Raw genomic sequence first — 21,674 nt, 5'->3', positions numbered from 1 at the left:
AAAAAAAAATATATATATATATATACACACACACAAAAAAGGGTTTTGGTGTGTAAATTTACACCTATTCATTCATTCATTTTCTTTTTGGCTTAGTCACTTTATTATCTGGGGTCGCCACAGAGGGATGAACCGCCAACTTATCTAGCGCATGTTTTATGCAGCGGATGCCCTTCCAGCTGCAACCCAACATTGGGAAATACACTCCCATACACTCTCACACACATACACTACAGACAATTTAACTTATTCAATTCACCTTGTCTTTTGACTGTGGGGGAAGCGGGAGCACCCAGAGGAAACCCACGCGAACATGGGGAGAACATGCAAACTCCACACAGAAATGCTAACTGACCCAGCTAAAATTTTGCTATTAAGAATAAGGAAATATATTTTCTTTTAATGTAAAGCTTCAGTTTTGTAATTAACAAAACCAAATAAAACTTTTTCCTGTAGTGACAGTATCAACGTTCTTAATTACAAAAAGGGAAAAATCTTTCCAAAGCAAATTAGAATAACTGCCTTGCCAGAGTATTGACTGGGGCAGCACAGTGACGCAGTGGGTAGCACAATCGCCTCACAGCAAGAAGGTTGCTGGTTCGAGCGTCGGCTGGGTCAGTTGTCATTTCTATGTGGAGTTCACATGTTCTCCCCGTGTTGGCGTGGGTTTCCTCCACAAGTCCAAAGACATGCGCTATAGGTGAATTGGGTAAGCTAAATTGTTCGTTGTGTGTGTGTGAATGAATGTGTATGGATGTTTCCCAGTACTGGGTTGTAGCTGGAAGGGCATCTGCTGCGTAAAACATATGCTGGATAAGTTGGTGGTTCATTCCACTGTGGCAACCCCAGATTAAGCCGAAAAGAAAATGTATGAACGAGTATTGACTGGATATGTACGATGGATAATTCTAAATGACACTTCTTTTAGATTATTTGTAATTGAGTAGCTATTTGGAAAGAGCTATATGTTTGTTTCCAAACAATATCGTGAACACAAGAGCTCCAATAAAAGTAACATTTGAAACTGACACAATTCCATTAAGAAATGAAGAGCGTATTGATTTGTTTGAAGAGGTTGGCGAGAAACATCATTCATCATTGATGTAGAAGGGTCTAAAGAAGGAAAAACAGAAGGACAGGGGATACCCAGCTCCAGATGGTACGGCATCAAATACTTTACAAATTCTTTCAGGTTGGATGGGAATATTAAATCAGTTAAGAAATTCTGTATCATTAATGAATGGCCATTTGCATTAAACAATTGACCAACAAGCAGAATATTTGCTTCAAACCAGCGTTGGAATAAGAGATTTGTTTTTGAATACAATATTTTTGGTTATTCCAAATTATGGATTTGACTTTCAGTAGGGTTGCGTCAGGAAACGTGTAGCCAATCACCGCACTCAGTAGGAATGACGTTCGCCAAAAACACAGACTTGCTTTCGTCTGATTGGTTCACGTATGCGTTTCAGCCGGACTGCGGAAGTGCCCATGGTGTCTGTTGGTTTCTGTTACTGCACTACAGCCAAGCTCAGCACGTTAACATATTAAACACATGCCGATGTTTTTTTTTTTGCTGTAAACTCCAAGAATGAGTTAAAACAGTGACCGTAAATCGCCAGGGCGGGGATGGATTTTAGGATCGGTTGGTTTCCTGGAAATGGATAAACCTGATATTGTCTTATTTACACATATTTAGCTTTTATATAAGTTAAGATAATGTTGACAAGTCGTACAATGGCAAACAAGTGGAGTATCAGATTTGGACTGACTGTCACTTTCTGGCTGTTGAATCTTCATATTATATTTGCCCACGATGTGAAGGTGAGATCTGCTGCTGGGATGTACCATATTTTAATATTTATTATTATTTTACATGGAAGAAACCATTCTGTATCCTTTTTGTCTGCGTGTGTTGTTGTGTTAAGCTTTTTGGACTAGGCTATATACCTGTCTATAAAAGATAAGACAAATGTTGAAATTTGTTTAAATAATTTTGACATCAGTTTTATAAAAAAAAAAAAACTCTATATCTTATTCATTCATTTTCTTTTCGGCTTAGTCCCTTTATTAATCAGGGGTTGCCACAGCAGAATGAATCGCCAACTATTCCAGCATATGTTCAACACAGTGGATGCCATTCTAGCTGCAACCCTGAACTAGGAAACACACATTTCCTTGTACTGGGCCAATTTAGCTTATTCAATTCACCTATACCGCATGTCTTTGGACTGTGGGGGAAACCGGAGCACCTGGAGGAAACCCACGCCAACACTGGGAGAACATGCAAACTCCACACAGAAATGCCGACTGACCCAGTGAGGGCTTGAACCAGTGACCTTCTTGCTGTGAGGTGACAGTGCTAACCACTGTACCACCGTGTCACACAATCTTGTATTTAGTACATTATTATTATTTTTAGTGTAATAATAGATAAAATTGTCATCCACAAGTGTGCATTTTTGGGTAGACGTGGACTATTTTTCTAATTTACAATAAGTATTTTAAAAAATCTTTAATAGGCATAAAACTATTTTAACAGTAAAAATGGCTTAATCTTATATATTTTTGTTGGCGATTCTGATTGTTTTTTTTATCTTGTATTTTTTTCTTTTATTATATACAGGGTTCATACGGTCCTGAAAAGTCATGAAATTTCAAAAAGGCATTTTCCAGGCCTGGAAAAGTTTTTGAAAAACAAATAAACGCAAAACATTTGTTTCACAATTATCTGTGTACTTGAATATATTTGAGATGAACTGGAGTTATACTTGACACTATATTTGATGGCTAAACTTCAAAAACATAAAATGGGTAAAAAAAGCAATAACGATTTTAGCTTCGCCTGTCTTTCACTCGCTTACACCGTAATTCAAGATGCATTTTGAGTGTCTTGTCCAGAAACAATATCGAACTGCAGAGGTAAGATACTGTGGGTGCTAAAGGCTAATTAGTACTAAACTTAAGTCTTGTGAAAACACAAGCCACGCAGACAGCAAGATACTTTCTAAAAAATATTTTACAGATATTAAAATAAAAATACACGACATGAGTTGTCACACATTATTTAATATGCTGTAATAAATTTGAACGTAAATTTTTTCTTATTTACCACGTACAAACAAGATCATGAATATTTTCCTTAAAGTTTTGGAAAAGTCATTGAAAAGTCTTGGAATTTTAGCAGCAAAAACTTGTATGAACCCTGTATATATATATTAATCTCCATAATGTACACATTTTTCTGTACTTAATTAAATGCTCTCCCCACCAAGAAAAACATTTTTGAATTGCAATGCTTAACTCCTAATGTCTTTAGTTAACACACTCAATGCATTTTCTTTCAACACATCCCAAAATTTCTAAAATATTAGCCTCTACACTATCATATACTATGATAAAATATGAAGTGTAAGACCGATTTATTTGAAAACATAAATTCATCCTCCTTATTTATTGAAGTATACCATAAAATAATTCAGATTCTCATTCAACATGCTTTCTTGTTTTTTTAAACCAATGCTGTGTGTGTAAACCATTATTAAAAACAATCAAAATAAACTCAACCATTTGGTCGAGCAGGCAGTTAAAGGTTTAAAATAATATTAGATTTGTTTGTTTACACAGTCACCAACAGCTCTGTCGATCAAAGAAGACTCTGATGATTTTAACAATGCTGAAGAGACTCATTTGGAGGATGAAGATCCTGAAGATCTGGAGGTTTTCAGACCTACAGACAAGTGGCAAACTCTCAGACCAGGTGGGCTTATTCCCATGCTGACTGTCGTGTTTTTATCTGAACAAACAGTTGATTAACAGCTCAATTCCACATTACCTGTAAATCATTGTAGGTCAAGCCGTTCCAGCAGGCTCTCATGTCAGACTGAATCTCCAGACCGGACAAAGAGAGGTCAAGATGGGAGAGGAGGAAGGTTTTAAATACTGGAAAGATGGAAACAGGTAAAGGGATCAAAGTTTGCAGTAACATAATAAAAGTGTAGTCCAGCTTTTATTTATTTGATTATATTTCTCTAGATTTAAATGGTGAGCTTTAGGTTAATCACAATTATTCACAACATAAATTTATCTAAGAATGAAAGTTTTTTCAGCCTTTTACTGAATAATATTATACATTTTTAAGCCATAGACCTTTGGTAACCAGGGGTGAACTAAACCAATATGCCAGATAAGCAGCCGCTTAGGGCCCCAGTGAATTGGGGAGCCCCAAACAACACCAAGAAGCCAATATTATTCATATAGTTCTTTTATAAATTTCATATGTTGTAAAATCAGGTGGCTCAGTGGTTAGCACTGTTACCTCACAGCAAGAAGGTCACTGTGGGTTTTCTCCGGGTGCTCTGGTGTTCCCCACAAGTTCAAAGACATGCTCTATAGGTGAATTGGGTAAACTTAATTGGCCATAGTGTATGAGGGTGTATGTGTGTTTCCCAGTACTGGGTTGTAGCTGAAAGGGCATCTGCTGCGTAAAACATATGCTGGAATAGTTGGCGGATCATTCCGCTGTGGAGACCTCTGATAAAATCAGAGACTAAGCCGAAGAAAAATGAATGAATGAATGTTGTAAAACCTGTCCATAACCATTAAGGTTACTTCTTTTCAAAACTGGGGGTCCCCATGAATAGTGGAACGTTCCTTCCATACTGTACATGCAAATACTAAAGTCTAATATCGGATATGGCTAATTAGCTGTACATAGTTTGTAAACTTATTTTTTTTTGTGAATTTATTATATTTATTTTTACATTAAGAAGATAATGGTTCCACTTAAAGAGCCCATATTATACATGAAATAGGGTCATATTTTGGTTGTAAGGGTCTCCAACAACAGTCTAATATGCATGCAAGGTCAAACAACACTTTCACTGTCTTATAATCTGCATTTATTTTTACCTAATTATCCTAGCGACTCTCATATGAATCGTTCAGTGATTCATTTGTTCCCAAACCCCTCCTCAGCGCAAAGCTAATCTGCGCTGATTGGACAGATGAAAGCCTGCTGCGATTGGTCGACGACACTGACAGGCTTCAGCGCTAGACAGAGTGAAATGCCCAGCAGCTAATCAACAATATAAAAGATGTCACAGTGCATACACGCTTCATAGTGGATTTTGGCTGCCAGTGGGTGAATGTAAACACAGACGATGGACTAGAAAATACTGACGACTAACTATTTTATTGAGCAAAAAGTCCAAGAACTGTCGAGGAGATCTCCTAGCCCGTCACAGTGTACCTGCTCTTCACACACACACACACAGGGCCGGCGCGTCCAGAATAGAGACGGCGCGGCGGCGACACCTCCCTTACCACCCCGCGTCCTCAGTTATATCCGCGAATACCCCCCCCAACCGCGACACCCCCCGGTCCTCACTTTACTAACGGGTCCCTTTCGTTTTCACTATCGGTTGAGGGCGGCGTGATCATCCTTTGCCTAGAGCGTTACCCTCCTCAAAGAGGACACACACACACACACACACATATTAACCTCCTAAGAGGAGACACTCACACACACGAACCTCCTCAGAGAAGACACACACACACATTACACTACTCCCCGAGGACACGACACACACGCCTAGAGCGCCAGTTCAGCTTGCTGGGTGCAATTTAGACACCTCACCTCGAACCTGAGCTGAACTATTTTGAAACTTGACCGTTGCATGTGTGTAGAAACAGCTGACGATCCGTAAACAAAGCGGCACGCGTCGCGATTTCAACGTGGCTTTACACGCGATATGAGAATATAAAGAGTTAACCTGAAACAGCACACGCGGTTACAAGTAACAAAACACAACTAAATACATAATGTGCAAGCTAGAGTAAACGAGGCAATAATTTTAATCGCACGTACTTACACTTGTGAATTGGGGGAAAAAACTGATTCATGATGCACTGATCCATGTTCTGACAGTCTTTACTGATCCTTCCTTTAACAAACTGATGAAGTCTTCTTTGTAAGCATATAGTTTCCAGAAGCCCTCGATCTGCTCAAGGCTGGGCTATATTGCTGAGGTTTCATCTTTGGGTGAACTGTCAATAATATCCATCTGCACAGCGTGACTTCATTCGACCGGTGTCTGTGTGTGTCTCTGTGTGTGTGTGTGTGTGTGTGTGTGACTTTTTTTCTGTTAGTGGGCGGGGCCGCAGGTTTCAAATCTCCCGGGTTTGCGCGCCCAACTACTTGTGTTTCGTAGCCGCGTCATCACGAAACACCTAATGACTCATTATCAAGACGACTCGTTTGAAGCACTATGAGTCGACTCTTTTATAGATGAATCAATAGTTTTAAACACTGTACACTTACAGATTTAAGCCTTAGCTGGATATTTCACTTCACTTAGAGCTGTGTTACACACTACATGGAAGGGCATTTTCAAAAACCCATAATATGGGCTCTTTAAAGGTGCAGTATGTAAGTTAGACACCCAGTGGTTGAACTAGGTATTACATTTCTGGATCAAAACAAATGCATATTTTGTCCTAACAAACACATCGAATTAATATATTAGAAACGGCTTCTATTTCTTGCAGCTGAACAACAGAAAACTGACAGTGATTACCTCAGCTGCACCTCATGTGCTTTATACAGTGTTAAATGCTAATAATGTGAGTTTGAATGCTATTTCACATGACATTTATTGCCATACTACTAAAAGCAGCAGCAGATAGTTCACCTCAGATCTCGAAAATAAAATAAACTGTCTGAAATTGAACTTTAGAACCGTGACTCAGTATAAACCAACACATATCAGTGATTTAGCATCTACATTTAATAATGTTAAAGAGGTTTAATATGTATTAATTAGATTATAACCCTTACCATTTCGTTGGAGTGCAGTAAGTGCACTATGCTGTGCTTCTGAATGGCTGTAAGTTTCTGTCATGCTTCGTCTGATGCAAACAGCCAAGTTGCTTATTACTGCAAATCGCATCACATAGCGTATTGTTAGGACACAGGGTTACAATGTAACCTGCTCACCTAATGCTTACGTTCATAATATTTCCAATATTTGCTAATTAATAACCTCATGTGGAACTCTGAATCTGCGTCTCATTTTGGAGTCCGCTACTGTCCACTGGAGGGTGCATTTCCGTCACGGAATGTTTTCCAACAAGGCAACCCGTGGTGCTGAAATATAATTGGCTAAACTGGCAGTGGGCGAGTTGAAATAACCAAAACAAAGACATCGTTCCAGCATGGAAAACACAATTTCAAAGCAGAACATCTGACTTCAGCATTGTTTTTCAGATAAACAAGAATGTTCACTTGGAATGTTTCTTAAATATCTGCAAACATATTATGGTATTTTTGTGCTTTAGAAGAGTCAAAAAACTTACATGCAGAACCTTTAAAATATATTTTAACATGCAGTTTATTTACAAAAACAAAAAAATCTATAGAGAAAGAGAATGCTTTGGTTTCAATGTTAGGGCTCCATACCTGGACTTGCTTAGGGACCCCAAATCACTGCCCCTGTTGATAATGTCACATTCTTTAAAAATAAAAATTGTTTTTAGATGAATATAGCTTCATATTTAGGACAAAAATCCACTGGTTATTTCAACACTTATGAAAAACAATAATACATAGTCATTTTAATATATCACAATCAACACATGATGAAGATCTAAAGAGTAGCTATAATTTGCTATTCTTCATGTCTTTACATTTTTTAAAATCCTAAATAATTGTAAAATCAAAGTCCAGACCATTATACTGAATAATTTCTGCAGTTGTAGCAGTTTTCATGGGAACTATTCTTCAGTTATTTGTTTTTGCATGTCAATTTTTGTATTTTAAAGGCATTTTATGGCATTAAAGGATATTCATGCAGTAGTAAAATTCTCTTTAAACACTGTAAATCAAATTTCAAATACTTAAACTTTAATATTGAATGTTTTGGATCACAGATAAATGTTTAGTCTCTTTTTAAAGAAGACATTTAGTGAATTATTGTTGTACTTGCCTTTAATATGCTTGCTGTGTATATAAAATGCAGAAACCAAATTGGATGACTCCTCTTAGAAGTAAAGTAAGTTGTTTTTCCTCTTGTGGATAAGGCAAGGTATGGTGAATATGGACAGCCATTCATTTACAGCCGAGGAGTTGAAAAAGGCTCTGAAAAAGTTTAAAAAAGGAGCGGATGACCCTGTAGATCAACAAGTAAGATCATTTCATTTAATCTCCAACCATTTTTCTTTGTTGCGTTTTGAGTTCTGGTTAAATTGTGTATTCTAATAGGAGGAAGATGCAGTGAGAGCCCAATTTCGCCCCATAGAAGAGCTGAAAAAAGACATGGAGGCTCTGGACATGCTTGTGGAAACAGATGTTCAGGTTATGAGGAGGCTTTTAGACCAGTTTAATAACACTAACAGCACAACCGAAGAGAAAGTCGCAGCTCTTCTAGACTTGGAGTATCTCGTGCACCAGGTAAAGCTTCAGTTCTTCTTCTTATTAAGTAAATAATCCTATAATTAAGTCACTGAATCTTTTTTTAAATTTACTGTGTAGGTTGATAATGCCCAGAATTTGGTGTCCATGGGAGGAATGCATTTGGTTATCAGATCTTTAAATAGTACGGATGTTCGTCTCCAGGAGTGCGCTGCATTTGTGCTTGGATCGGCTGTTTCCAGGCAAGTAGCATTCTCTCTGAATGCATTCTATATGTATTGGTGTCTATTTCACGTTGTTTCAGACTGACAGCGAAAGATTTCCTCATTCAGACTTCAAGTGGTTCCCCAGAAACCAGCTTTGTTAGAGAGCCCCTGTTTATACATCATATTATAATGATAAAGTAAAAACTAGAGATGCACAAGAAAAGAGAAAAACGGGCAAAAATATGAGCCAAAATAAAGGTTATGCTGCGCCAAACTGCCTATCAGTGAGTATGTTTACATGGAAACCAATAATCCGATTGTAATACGATTAAGACAACATTAAGGATGATATGTTCGCGAACAGAAGAGCAAAATCAAAAAAACACCCGGCCAGATGATACTGTGCAGACAGCCTATAACAAGCTGTCACTATAAACACACACACACATAGACACACAGAACCACGCTCTCTCTCATTCACACACATACACATGCACATACATACAGCACCAAGCCAGCGACGCACATCGTCACGCTCTCTCTCATTCACACACAAACACACACACACACACACATGAACAGCATCCACGCGGATGCGCGCATGCTCACTAGCGCGGGAGCGATATTGTTAAACCGCCCTCTCCCGTTCAAATTACACCAGAGTTACCAACCACTCCCGAGCTTTATTCGACAATTTATTCTCGCACCGCAAGAAATCTGGTCGGCTCCAGCAGTACAGCAGCGGGAATGCAGGCCTCTAGATTGTTTTTACCACGTCTCCCTTCTCGTCCGGTCAAAACCCGAAATACTGCCAAATATATATATATATATATATATATATATATATATATATATATATATATATATATATATATATATATATATATATATATGTATATGTATATGTGTGTATGTATGTATGTATGTATATATAATAGATGAGTGAACATATAAGGGAACTTTTATCCACTTGTTTTTGCTTATGTAACAAATTAAAATGTGCATAATCTATTGCATATAAATGGTGCAGTGGGGCTGAGGGCTCTGTTGGAGCACAAAAACCTTGTCTCTGTTTTTCAAATCTCTTTGAAATTGTTGTTTTATTGAGTAAAATGTAAAAAAAAGATCTGAACAAAAAAGAAACAGCACTGTGCCTCAGCGTAATGAAGGTAATGAAAAAGCAAGTAGAAACAATAATGAAAATGATCTGTTTTTGTGAGCTGTGCTTGATTAATTTGTACACTATATAGTAGACAATGCAATGTTGTTTTGCCTGCAATATTGTGAATGCTACTGCACCTTTGCTCTTACATAATTCCTTCTGTCATTTGTATTGTTTTCTAGTAATCCTTCAGTGCAGGTTGAGGCAGTAGAAGGTGGAGCATTACAGAAGCTGCTGACATTGCTTGCCACTCAGCGACCAATGACAGTCAAGAAAAAGGTACAACAAACCAGAAACCATTATTGTCAAATAATAAAGATAGTAAATTGAATTGTCTGTAATGGGGTAGGATGGTTCACAAAATTGTTGGTTCATATTATGGTTTTGTGGGCACGGTTTTCAGTTTGCAGCTCTTAAATACATTTGAGAAATACCATGAATCGGCATACAATACATAACCTCATATCTACCATTTACAGTGTTTTAAAAAAAGGTTATACTCAAGGCCCAGTGTATTCTGATTTCAGTCTTGAAGTTTTTATTTAGTCTTTTGTTTTTGATTAATGGTAATGACAACAGCGTGTTCATTTTGGCTGCTGCCATTGAAAAAAAAAAAGGTAAACTGTCAGTTTAGACTCCGACTCGGCTGACTGTTAAATATGAACTGTTGTTTTTTCATGAACCATTCCATTCCTTGTCTGTAACATAGATAATGTATGAATGCAGATGAATGTATCGGTTATTGTGAAAATTCTGCTTTTTTACAGGTGTTGTTTGCTGTGGCTTCACTACTGCGTCACTTCCCATTCGCTCAAAGTCACTTTCTGAAGCTGGGTGGAGTGCAGGTGCTCAGTGAACTGTTTCAGACACCAGGAGCCGAGGCCATGCGAGTCAGAATCATCACGGTTCTCTACGATATGATCATCGAGAAGGTTAATGTTTGTTTGCAAGCCTAAAGATTTGATACACTGCCATACAAATGTTTTTTTGGAAGAAATATTAAGTAGTATTTTAAATCAGTAGGGATGCATTAAATTGCCATAAAATGATAGTATATACTTTAACAATGCTATGACAACCATTACATTCTGGTTCATCAAAGAAACAAGAAAAAGGTTATTATGAATTTTATCAAATATTTAAAAGTGTAGTTCACCCAAAATATGAAAATTCTGTCATCATTTACTCTCCCTCCACTTATTGTTATTATTTGCGCTTCCTTCTTCTGAAGAACAGAAAAGAATATATTCAGATTGAAAAAATGTCCATTTTACCATCATCATTTTCTTCCTACTATACATGTCATGCATACATGCTACCGGTACATTTTTTAAAATATCTTCTTTTGTGTTCAGTGAAAAAAAGAAACTCATAAAGGCTTGTAACCACATAAGGGAGAATATACTGTTAGTCCATTTTTATTTTGGGGGGTAAATAACTGTTGATATATTAGAAACGGCTTTAATGTCCCTTTAAGCACCACAATGTTTATTTTTAAATAAAATATGCCTTGAGCAGCAAATCTAAATATTATAAAGATCTCAGATAATTTTGCTTTGATTTGTCAGGAAATTATTAGATTATGCAGATGCCAAGTCAAGACCTCAGTTTAACGCCTCATCCGAAAGACAGCGCTCACTGACAGTATAGCGTCCCCTTCACTTCACTGGGGCATTAGGACTCACACAGACTGCAGGTTGAGCGCCCCCTGCTGGCCTCCCCAACACACCTCTTCCAACAGCAACCTAGTTTTCACATGTGGTCTCTCATCCAGGTACTGGCCAGGCTCAGCCCTGCTTGGCTTCAGTGAGTAACCGATCTTGTGCTGCAGGGTGATATGGCTGTGGCTACTCCTAAATAGTGTGCATAAGGCACACAAATATAAAATGACAGTATTGAACAGTAGACATTTTCAGTTTGAAATGATAACTATGGAAAGGTGTTTTTTCCAAAAGATAAAAACTACATTTAATTACAATTTGATTTAAGCTAGGCCTGTCACAATAATCAGTATATCGACTTACCGCACATTACATGGACATGACCTCGTTCGTTTTTGGTAATGGAATATATACTCACCGGCCACTTTATTAGGTACACCTTACTAGTACTGGGTTGGACCCCCTTTTGCCTACAGAACTGCCTTAAATACATGCTTTCTTGTTGTTGACGCCAAATTCTGACCCTACTATCCGAAAGTTGCAGCAGAAATCGAGACTCATCAGACCAGGCAACATTTTTCCAATCTTCTATCATCCAATTTTGGTGAACCTGTGTGAATTGTAGCCTCAGTTTCCTGTTTTTAGCTGACAGGAGTGGCACCCAGTGTGGTCTTCTGCTGCTGTAGCCCATCCGCCTCAAGGTTGGACCTGTGGTGCTCCTGCATACCTCTGTTGTAACGAGTGGTTATTTGAGTTACTGTCGCCTTTCTATCAGCTCAAACCAGTCAACCCATTCTCCTCTGACCTCTGGGATCAGCAAGGCATTTGTGCCCACAGAACTGCTGCTCTCTGGATATTTTTTCGGACCATTCTCTGTAAACCCTAGCAATGGTTGTGTGTGAAAATCCCAGTAGATCAGCAGTTTCTGAAATACTCATACCATCTGGCACCAACAACCATGCCACATTCAAAGTCACTTAAATCCCTTTTCTTCCTCATTCTGATGCTCGGTTTGAACTGCAGCAGATCGTCTTGACCATGTCTACATGCCTAAATGCATTGAGATGCTGTCGTGTTTGGCTGATTATAAATTTGCGTTAACGAGCAGTTAGACAGGTGTACCTAATAAAGTGGCCGGTGAGTGTGTACCGCCCTTACATAACCAATTCTAGCAACATTTTGATCGCGCAGCCTCTCTATCTCTATTGGAGGTGTCAGTGTCACTATGGTTAAAAAAACACTATAGTATTTACTATAAATTACTATAGTATATCTTCATGTGGCTGTCGGACAACTGGAAATAGATCTGGTAGCAGATATCGCAGCCTCTGTTAACATTTATTATTATTTATTAGTTTAGGATATACATTTTCACATTCTGAGTCCAATTTCTAATTATTAATTGTCAAAATTACTATAATTAAATGAAATATTCTTAAGAATAAACTATTATGTGGTCTTTGGAAGAGTTCACTTGCATTATGATGCTATTATAGTGTTGAAATGGTCTTAAAATGACAATCATATCGTTTATCGCAATAAATTCTGGTGATATTTATTGTACCACAAAAATAGATATCATGACAGTCCTAGTTTAATCACAGTTATTTTATATTTTAATGGTTTTACTCATTCTGGGTTTATATCTCACTATTCAGACTTTTCTTACTTGGTTTTAAGATGTTGCAACCTTTTGCTTGATCCCATTGCATAACCCGGCTCTAATGTTCAGCTCATTCCCTTGTTCTTTGTGTTGCAGGAGCTGATTTCGCAGGTGGGACTGGACATTATCCCAGATTCCTCTCACCAGGAGCGTTTGCGTCAGTATGCTGAAGTGTCGCTCCTGCCGGTGCTGGTGGAGCAGGGCTGGTGCCGTCTGGTGCCTGAGCTTTTAGAGTCACCCGAGCACGACTGGAGAGAGAAAGCTCTGCGCACTCTTCTTGCCATGATGGCTCAGTGTCAGACTCAGTTTAAGCAGAACGCCGGATTAACAGCCTCTCTGAGTGAACTGCAAAGACAGTACCAGGAGCTGGTGCTCACAGAGCAGGACGTAGGAGAGGAGGACGGTTATTTCGGAGAGATCCTGGCACTTGTTGACTCTATGGTGGTTAAAATGCGACGGGTGTAAGATGAGACTTTTAAAGATCTAATAAAACGATTGAGTTGTGAATGAAGGATTTATTTGGCTCTACTAAAAGGGGATTTTATACTTAAAATGGGAGGAAATCACCCAAAACATTCACTTATTTATTCAACAAGTGGCTCCAAACCTTTATGAGTTAGCTGTTTTCTTTTTACTCACTTAACTGTCAACAACTGTGGGACGCCTAAATTTACTTCACCATATTGGGATTAAATCCTGATCTAATTATGACATACTATATATCGTTGGAAAGATCTAAGTCTAAATGCATATTTTACCGCTGTATTTAGTTTTTGTTTGTTATGTAGGAATAGTAAAAGCTGATTTATACTTCTGTGTGAAGAGCACACGTATGCTACGGTGCAGCCTTTGCGCGGTAGCATAGCCCTCGCCATGACTGATGCAGATGCATGTAACTACATGTCGCAACGACACATAACGCAAGCTCTGTGATTGGTTGGCTTGGTTGCTGTGATTAGTGTGGGTGGGACCGAGAGCTGCGCACATCGTTGGAGCGAGTGTTTACAAGGGTTGTTGGTAGATATGATTGCAGCCAGAAATTACCCAGAATTATTTATATCATTTATTAAATTTTCCATTAGTTGTATTTTATTAAAGAGCCCATATTATACATGAAATAGGGTCATATTTAGGTTGTAAGGGTCTCCAACAACAGTCTAATATGCATGCAAGGTCAAAAAACACTTTGATGGTCTTATAATCTGCATTTATTTTTACCTAATTATCCCAGCGACTCCCATATGAATCGTTCAGCGATTCATTTGTTCCCAACCCCCTCCTCAGCGCGAAGCTAATCTGCGCTGATTGGACCGATGACAGCCTGCTGCGATTGGTCGACAACACTGACAGGCTTCAGCACGAGGCAGAGTGAAATGCCCAGCTGCTAATCTACAATATAAAAGTAGTCACAGTGCATACACGCTTCATAGTGGATTTTGGCTGCCAGTGGGTGAATGTAAACACAGACGATGGACTAGAAAATACTGACGACTATTTTATTGAGCAAAAAGTCCAAGAACTGGCGAGGAGGTCACAGTCTTCTTGCTCTTTTCACACACACACACACACACACACACACACACACACACACACACACACACACACACACACACAGGGCCTGCGCGTCCATAGAGAAGCGGCTGAATAGAGAGGGCGTGGCGCGCAGTTATATACGCGAATACCCGTGCGTTACACACACGAGGAGACACACACACACACACACACAGAAGGCCGGCGCGTCCATAGAGAAGCGGCTGAATAGAGAGGGCGCGGCGCTCAGTTATATCCGCGAATACCCGTGCGTTACACACACGAGGAGACACACACACACACACACAGGGCCGGCGCGTCCATAGAGGAGCGGCGCTCAGTTATATCCGCGAATACCCATGCGTTACACACACGAGGAGACACAGACACACACACACACAGGGCCGGCGCGTCCTTAGAGGAGCGGCGCTCAGTTATATCCGCGAATACCCATGCGTTACACACACGAGGAGACACAGACACACACACACAGGGCCGGCGCGTCCATAGAGGAGCGGCGCTCAGTTATATCCGCGAATACCCGTGCGTTACACACACGAGGAGACAATAATATTGAGCTGAAATATTTTGAAACTTGTCCATTGCATGTGTGTAAACAGCTGACGATCCCGTAATCAAAGCGGCACGCGTCGCGTTTTCAACGTGGCTTTACACGCGATATGAGAATATAAAGAGTTAACCTGATACAGCACACTCGGTTACAAGTAACAAAACACAACTAAATACATAATTTGCAAGATAGAGTAAACGAGGCAATAATTTTAATCGCACGTACTTACACTGGTGAAATGGGGGTAGAAACTGATTCATGATGCACTGATCCATGTTCAGACAGTCTTCACTGATCCTTCCTTTAACAAACTGATGAAGTCTTCTTTGAAAGCATCTAGTTTTCATAAGCACTCAGAACTGCTCAAGGCTGGGCTATATTGCTGATGTTTCATCTTTGATTAGACTGTCCATAATATCCATCTGCACAGCGTGACTTCATTCGACCAGTGTCTGTGTGTGTGTGTGTGTGACTTTTTTTTCTGTTAGTGGGCGGGGCCGCAGGTTTCAAATCTCCCGGGTTTGCGCGCACAACTACTTGTGTTTCGTAGCTGCGTCATCGCGAAACACCTAATGACTCGTTATCAAGACGACTCGTTTGAAGCACTATGAGTCGACTCTTTTATAGATGAATCAATAGTTTTAAACACTGTACACTTACAGATTTAAGCCTTAGCTGGATATTTCACTTTACTTAGAGCTATGTTACACACTACAGGGAAGGGCATTTTCAAAAACCCATAATATGGGCTCTTTAACACCTACTTCTACCCCAACCCTAAACCCAACTGTCACAGTAATGTAAAAACAGTAGTTGTACCGAGTATTATTTGTCATTTACTCAGTTACACAATAAATTGTATTTTATTAACCCCTACCCCCACCCTTAACCCAACCATCACAGTAATGTAAAAATATTGATTATTGTTATACAGTGTTACAAAAAATGATGCTATATTGACGTGCGTATCTGCTGCTGTATCTAGACTTTACCGTTTACAAGTGTCGAGTCCAAGCGGCAACCTCCCCCTCTCCCTCGGGAATCCAATACGGAAGTAACTAAAACTGCAATTCAACGACTCGCCTTTGGGGGCTGACTCCAGGAAATCCAGATGTTTTCTGACTGCAATGGTAAATTGGCCAATTTCACAGCTGATAAAAACATGTTTACAGCCTGGTACAAGTGATGGTTTTGGTGTATATAGCTAATATTACCCTTCATGATAACTGAGGAAGGTGAATTTTTTTTTTGACTCATCTGTTTTGTTTTTATTAAGTCTGCATATTTAAGGGTGTGGCCACTTGAGTGACAGCTAGGTCTCGCTGCTCGCTGCTTCACCTCTGCTGATTCCAGCTAATAAACCGCTGAACTCGGCATATACATCCTATTTTTTTCTGTTTAATGTTTCTTTACACGGTTGCCTTTTGGAATTATTTCCTGCAATTATCAGAGACTATAGCATGCTGTGTGCACATAACTGTGCTCACAAACCGTTTAAGTGGCCTTCATTTCCCAGGTGAGTGAAATTATATACTTATATTCCATCTCTATACATGTATTTGTTTTACTTAAGAATTCATCATTTATAAATTTTTTAGACTTGTAATGCACTCCAGAATCTGACAGATTGATTAGCTGTAGGTTTGTAACAGCTATCCACACGCAGAAGTATAAATGTATGACTAAGTGCAAGGCAGTTGTCATTGGTCACGCTGATCAGTCGACACAGAAGTCTAAATCAGCCTTAATGGATCCAACTTCATTTACTGTCGTTTACTTCTGCGGTTACATTTTTAACCTATGATATTATAATCTAAACATAAAGCAATCATGATGAACTATATATTATTTGAAAGCATAAAACGTCTAATTTCTGGTTCCTGGTAAATATTACAGAGCAACAGTTATTTATTTATGTGCGACAACTATATTCATCATGTAAAACATTACTTTGCCACAGCAATCCACTCATCAAAAACCACCAAACTGCCTACACTAGTAGAATTTGATGTCAGCTTATTAAATATTGTCAAAAGCATGAACAAAATATGGTTCATAATCTTCAAAACATACACAGAAATAGGGGACATCCTCATATGGCCACCAATGGAAGCTGAATGTCAACTAGTGGTGATGTCTGGTACTGCAGCTAAACTAATTTTTACTGAGCAAATTTTTTGACATTTCAACTTCAAATTTGGAATATATTTTGTTATAATATTTAGCTTTGATTTTCTGTCAAATCTAAGCTAAAACATGTTTATAAAACATATTTAGTGTAATATATTAATAAAAGATATTTATTGTTTTATTATAATCATAAACTGACACAAATTTTGTTTTCACTATTTTCACTTTAGCTACAAGTGTGTTTTTTAAAATGAGACCAAGTTGAAATGTATGTGAACCGGAAACTGCTGAGAAGCAAATTTTATGTCAGTATGTTGATGTACTTCAAACTGAAACTGAATATTGAGTACGGGGTTGGGCTTTCTTTTGCACATCATTCCCTCATAGCAAACGGTAAAAGGGGCGTGGTTAATCATATAACATTTGCTATGAAATCCGTCAACAGAAGGACCACCACTCCAAATGGAAGCAGAGGGTCAGAATTGGATTGAAGATTAACAAATATAATTACGATTAAAAATTCAGTGGATTAACTTGCACAGATTAATTGTTTACTTTAAGAATAACAATGTGAGCTAGCAAAACACCCATTGTAAATTTAGATTTTTACGTGGATTTAACACTAAAGAATGTTGGAAACCAGTAACAAAGAAATATTACATATTAAATTAATACTGCTTTATTAGCCTATTTTATGCAACACATTTAAATTTAAAAGAGAAACATAAGGGCGATCTTAAGCAAAAAAAAAAAAGACCCCTAGCCTATAAGGGGTTTTAGGGAATATCTTAAACTGACTAGTAGCTGTTTTTTTCCCCCCTTATATTTACTGTGTAATGGCTGCACACCATCCTTATCACAATCAGGCAACCTCCACCTTTGCTTTCACTCTGCCCCAAAGCCCCAGCTGGCTCGCTTTGGCCCATATGGGCTCTATGCACACCTAGAGCTTAAAGCCAACGATAAACTTTCAGTGAAAGCCTATGTGCTTAATGTGAGTATTTTCAATTTCAATTGTTTTTACAGCATTGATGTTGTAATGTTATTACATTCAGTTAAATAGACTTCAGCATTCATTCAGTTGTTCAAGCGTAAAATGAGATGAAAGACAGTTATAACCACTAGCGCCGTCAGTAGCGCTGAAACTTGATTGAAAATACTGGGATGAAATAAATTCATATTTGATATTTTAAAGACATGGAAGGGGGAAATGGAATTTAATGCAGTGTATCTTGTCTGATCTGAGACCCACTTTATATCGTATATCTAACAGGCAGTGAAGATCACAGATTTTTAAAGAAATCAGATCTTGAGCGTGACAATTTTGTAATGGAAAGACACCGGAAGCCCTTGGGATGCCTGGCTGAATATTAAAAGTCTGTGTGCATATAGCCCATTCGGTGGGCCAAAAAAGGCCGGCCACTGGCCCTGAGGAAGCCCTGCTTTGGCCTGATCAGGCCCCGGAAGTCACTGTGGAAACGTGACTGGCCCTGGCTTGCTCGATTCAGATGCAACAGGGGAAATGCAGCTCAAAGTAGAAAAAATATATAAGGCGGTCAATGGCTACCCATTTAAGAATTATAATGTGAGCTAGCAAAACAACCATTGTAAATCTAGATTTTTACATGGACTTTTAACACTGAAGATTGTTGGAAACTCGCAGACATTGACATTAGAAAAAATATATATGGAAGTCAATGGCTACCAGTTTTCAACGGTCTTCAAAACAATTGTGTTCAAAAGAAGACAAAAACTCAAACAGGTTTGGAACAAATGGATATTCATTAGCATATTTATGGTTATTAGTTGTATTGACTGGACAGCTGCATATGCGGCTTTTTACCATGAAAGCACTGGCATTGTACATCATATATTCTCGACTGTTATTAAGTTGTTTTATTTACTAAACAGACATTTCCAGATTACAAAGGTAACTCATCATCATAATCCAGCATTAAAGAGTGTTTAGAATGGCAATAAACATTTTGATCGACACAACTGTTCTTGAATATCCTGAAAATTAAGTGATAAAGTGCTTGATAATGTTGGGGTTTGTTTGCTACCTGCACTATTTTGGCACACTGCGCTACGATCTTCATTGTAATTATAAATGTATGTTCTTAAATGCTTCACTGTTTTATTGCAGCAAATTACATGGTGACAATCAAATGTCTGACCAAGCATGTATGGTACTGATTAATGCATGCCGGAAAAAAAAAAAAATCACACTATAGTTGTTCCTCTCGTATTTAAATGGAAGGGATGCCATTGTTGTAACAGCAGTGAGTTTAGGAGTTCTCACATTTTCCTTCATGCTTTACGTTGACAACCACTTTCTTTGCACTAAAAGAAAAAAGAAGATGTGTTAGAAGAGGCACAGAATTAAATTTAAAAAATCTCTGAATCTCTTTTTTGTCAGTTTTCTCCTCAAATTTTAAACATGGTTGCAGTGTTGGGTAACTTACTTCAATAAAAAATAATTGGTAATGACATAATTAAAATGATTTTAAATTACTATGTCTGAAAAGTCATTTAATGTTTTGATTTAATTCTACTTAGTATCCCTATAAATATGAACACATATTGACAATAGAAATTAAACTATTTTAATTCTTTAAATTTAAGTCCAACATGGTCTTTTTGATTTATTAAAATTCTAAATTATATAAAATCCAAACATTATATATCAAAACATGAATCGTTCAAAACGGTGACACTATAATATCATATATTACATACGATAATATATTGTCATCAACTTATTTTCTTACTCAATTCATTATTTTTTGAGCATTAGCAGTTTTCTGAAAATTGTAACCTTCTTTACACTGTGTGCTGGGTTGCACACAATTCCTTCATGTTGTCTTAGCACAAATTGATTAAGTTTATAGTAACATAAATTTAAGTGGACTGAACATAAAACAATTAAGTTGTCCTCAAACAAAATCATATGATTATGTTGATTCAGCTCATAATAAATAAGTAGTTTGAACAAGTAGCAAAAATATTTCTTTAAATGTGTATTTTTAAAACATGTAGGTTCAGATTATATTTTGCTGAATAATTGAGAGTTTATTTTAATAAATTGATCAGCTAATAATGGATGTCAATGGTTACAGGTTTCCAACATTGTTCAAAACATCTTCTTTTGTCTTTGACACAAGAAAGAAACTCTGTAACTACTGGAGGGTGAATAAAGGTTGAATTTTCATGTTTAGGGTGAACTATCCCTTTAAGACAACTACATTACATGCAGCTAATTAAATAACCTAAAATGAACATTATTCCCTCACTTTATATTCAGTGGATAGGTCATTTAATTACAGTAACTTGTTACTTAGTAATGAATACAAACCAACACTGCACGGCTGTCAGCTAAAAATTAGTAATTGATTGAAAGCTAACAAGGGTCAAGCCTGGGATTTCTCACATCTGCTGCCTCGACTATCTCTAATGTTGGTTTGACATTGCTTAAATGACATACTTGCTTTCCCAGCGGAGCATGCACTCATTGGAGTATGTTTGCCCATCGTCTCCACACACAGGTTTGTACTCACGGGTACAAACTATAGGATTTTCCTATGAGTAAACAGAGAGATTTAACTTTAATTCTATTGCATGTGCATTACTTTGAAGAAACATTAAATTGATCAAAAATCATAGTAAAGAAACTTGTTACTCTTTTTGATTAATGTATTTGTCACGGTCACCAGTGATCCAGCCTGTGCAGATCTCTAACGGACTACAAATCCGCCATTGCACAAACTACATTTCCCTTCATGCACTGCTTACACGCACCTGTTCCTCATTCAGTTGATTACACGCACTCACAGATCTGCTCATGAACTGATTAGATGGACTTTAAATACAGTGCACGCACCTCTTGGCTGTGTCTTCTGTTATGTGATGGAGAGGTTGGATCCAAATGCACGTTTATTACAAGAGATTTGTCAGGCAAGCAATGGTCAACACAGGGGCAAACAAATGTATACAGGAAATCCAGAGTTGTTGTCAGTAAACAGGCAGATGGTCAAAAGGCAGGTAGCAGACAGGAGTAAACAATAAAACATTGCAAGGGTCTATCTAGGGAAGGAAAAACGCATCATAATGTTCACAATATTGTTTAGAAGACTCCGTAACTGGTGTGTGTGTTTCTGTGCTGCTTTTAAAGTCCATGTAATCAATTCTGAACAGCTTCAGCTGTGTGTTAGCAATCAGCAGGGAAACTGCAACAGGTGTGAGTGGGTGGTGCATGACAGGATTTGTAGTCCATATGTTTACACATTTGTAGTTCTTTAGCGAACAGCTTGTTTACCAGCAATCTGCAAGGATTAGATTGCT

The 21,674-nt window shown here is 38.1% G+C and overlaps 1 protein-coding gene across 1 annotated transcript; it reads left to right on the top strand.

The window, feature by feature from the left end:
* Positions 1-1,479: 1,479 nt before the first annotated feature.
* On the top strand, positions 1,480-13,609 carry sil1 (SIL1 nucleotide exchange factor). The gene is made up of 9 exons (XM_056472833.1): positions 1,480-1,824; positions 3,628-3,760; positions 3,852-3,960; positions 8,080-8,182; positions 8,261-8,449; positions 8,531-8,652; positions 9,961-10,057; positions 10,546-10,710; positions 13,199-13,609. Exons 1-9 carry the CDS (start codon positions 1,720-1,722, stop codon positions 13,565-13,567), a joined length of 1,392 nt encoding a protein of 463 aa, XP_056328808.1. The 5' UTR covers positions 1,480-1,719; the 3' UTR covers positions 13,568-13,609.
* The last annotated feature ends 8,065 nt before the right edge of the window (positions 13,610-21,674 follow it).

Source organism: Danio aesculapii, chromosome 14, assembly GCF_903798145.1.
Source record: "Danio aesculapii chromosome 14, fDanAes4.1, whole genome shotgun sequence".
Taxonomy (NCBI): Eukaryota; Metazoa; Chordata; class Actinopteri; order Cypriniformes; family Danionidae; genus Danio; species Danio aesculapii.
The sequence above is the reverse complement of the archived record's forward strand: the minus strand, read 5'-3'. Positions and strand labels throughout refer to the sequence as shown.

Coding starts and splice junctions, on each gene's coding strand:
- sil1 (XM_056472833.1), top strand. CDS start 1,720: ATGTTGACAAGTCGTACAATGGCAAACAAGTGGAGTATCAGATTTGGA. Junction 8,183..8,260: donor ATGACCCTGTAGATCAACAA/GTAAGATCATTT, acceptor GTATTCTAATAG/GAGGAAGATGCAGTGAGAGC. Junction 10,711..13,198: donor ACGATATGATCATCGAGAAG/GTTAATGTTTGT, acceptor TTTGTGTTGCAG/GAGCTGATTTCGCAGGTGGG.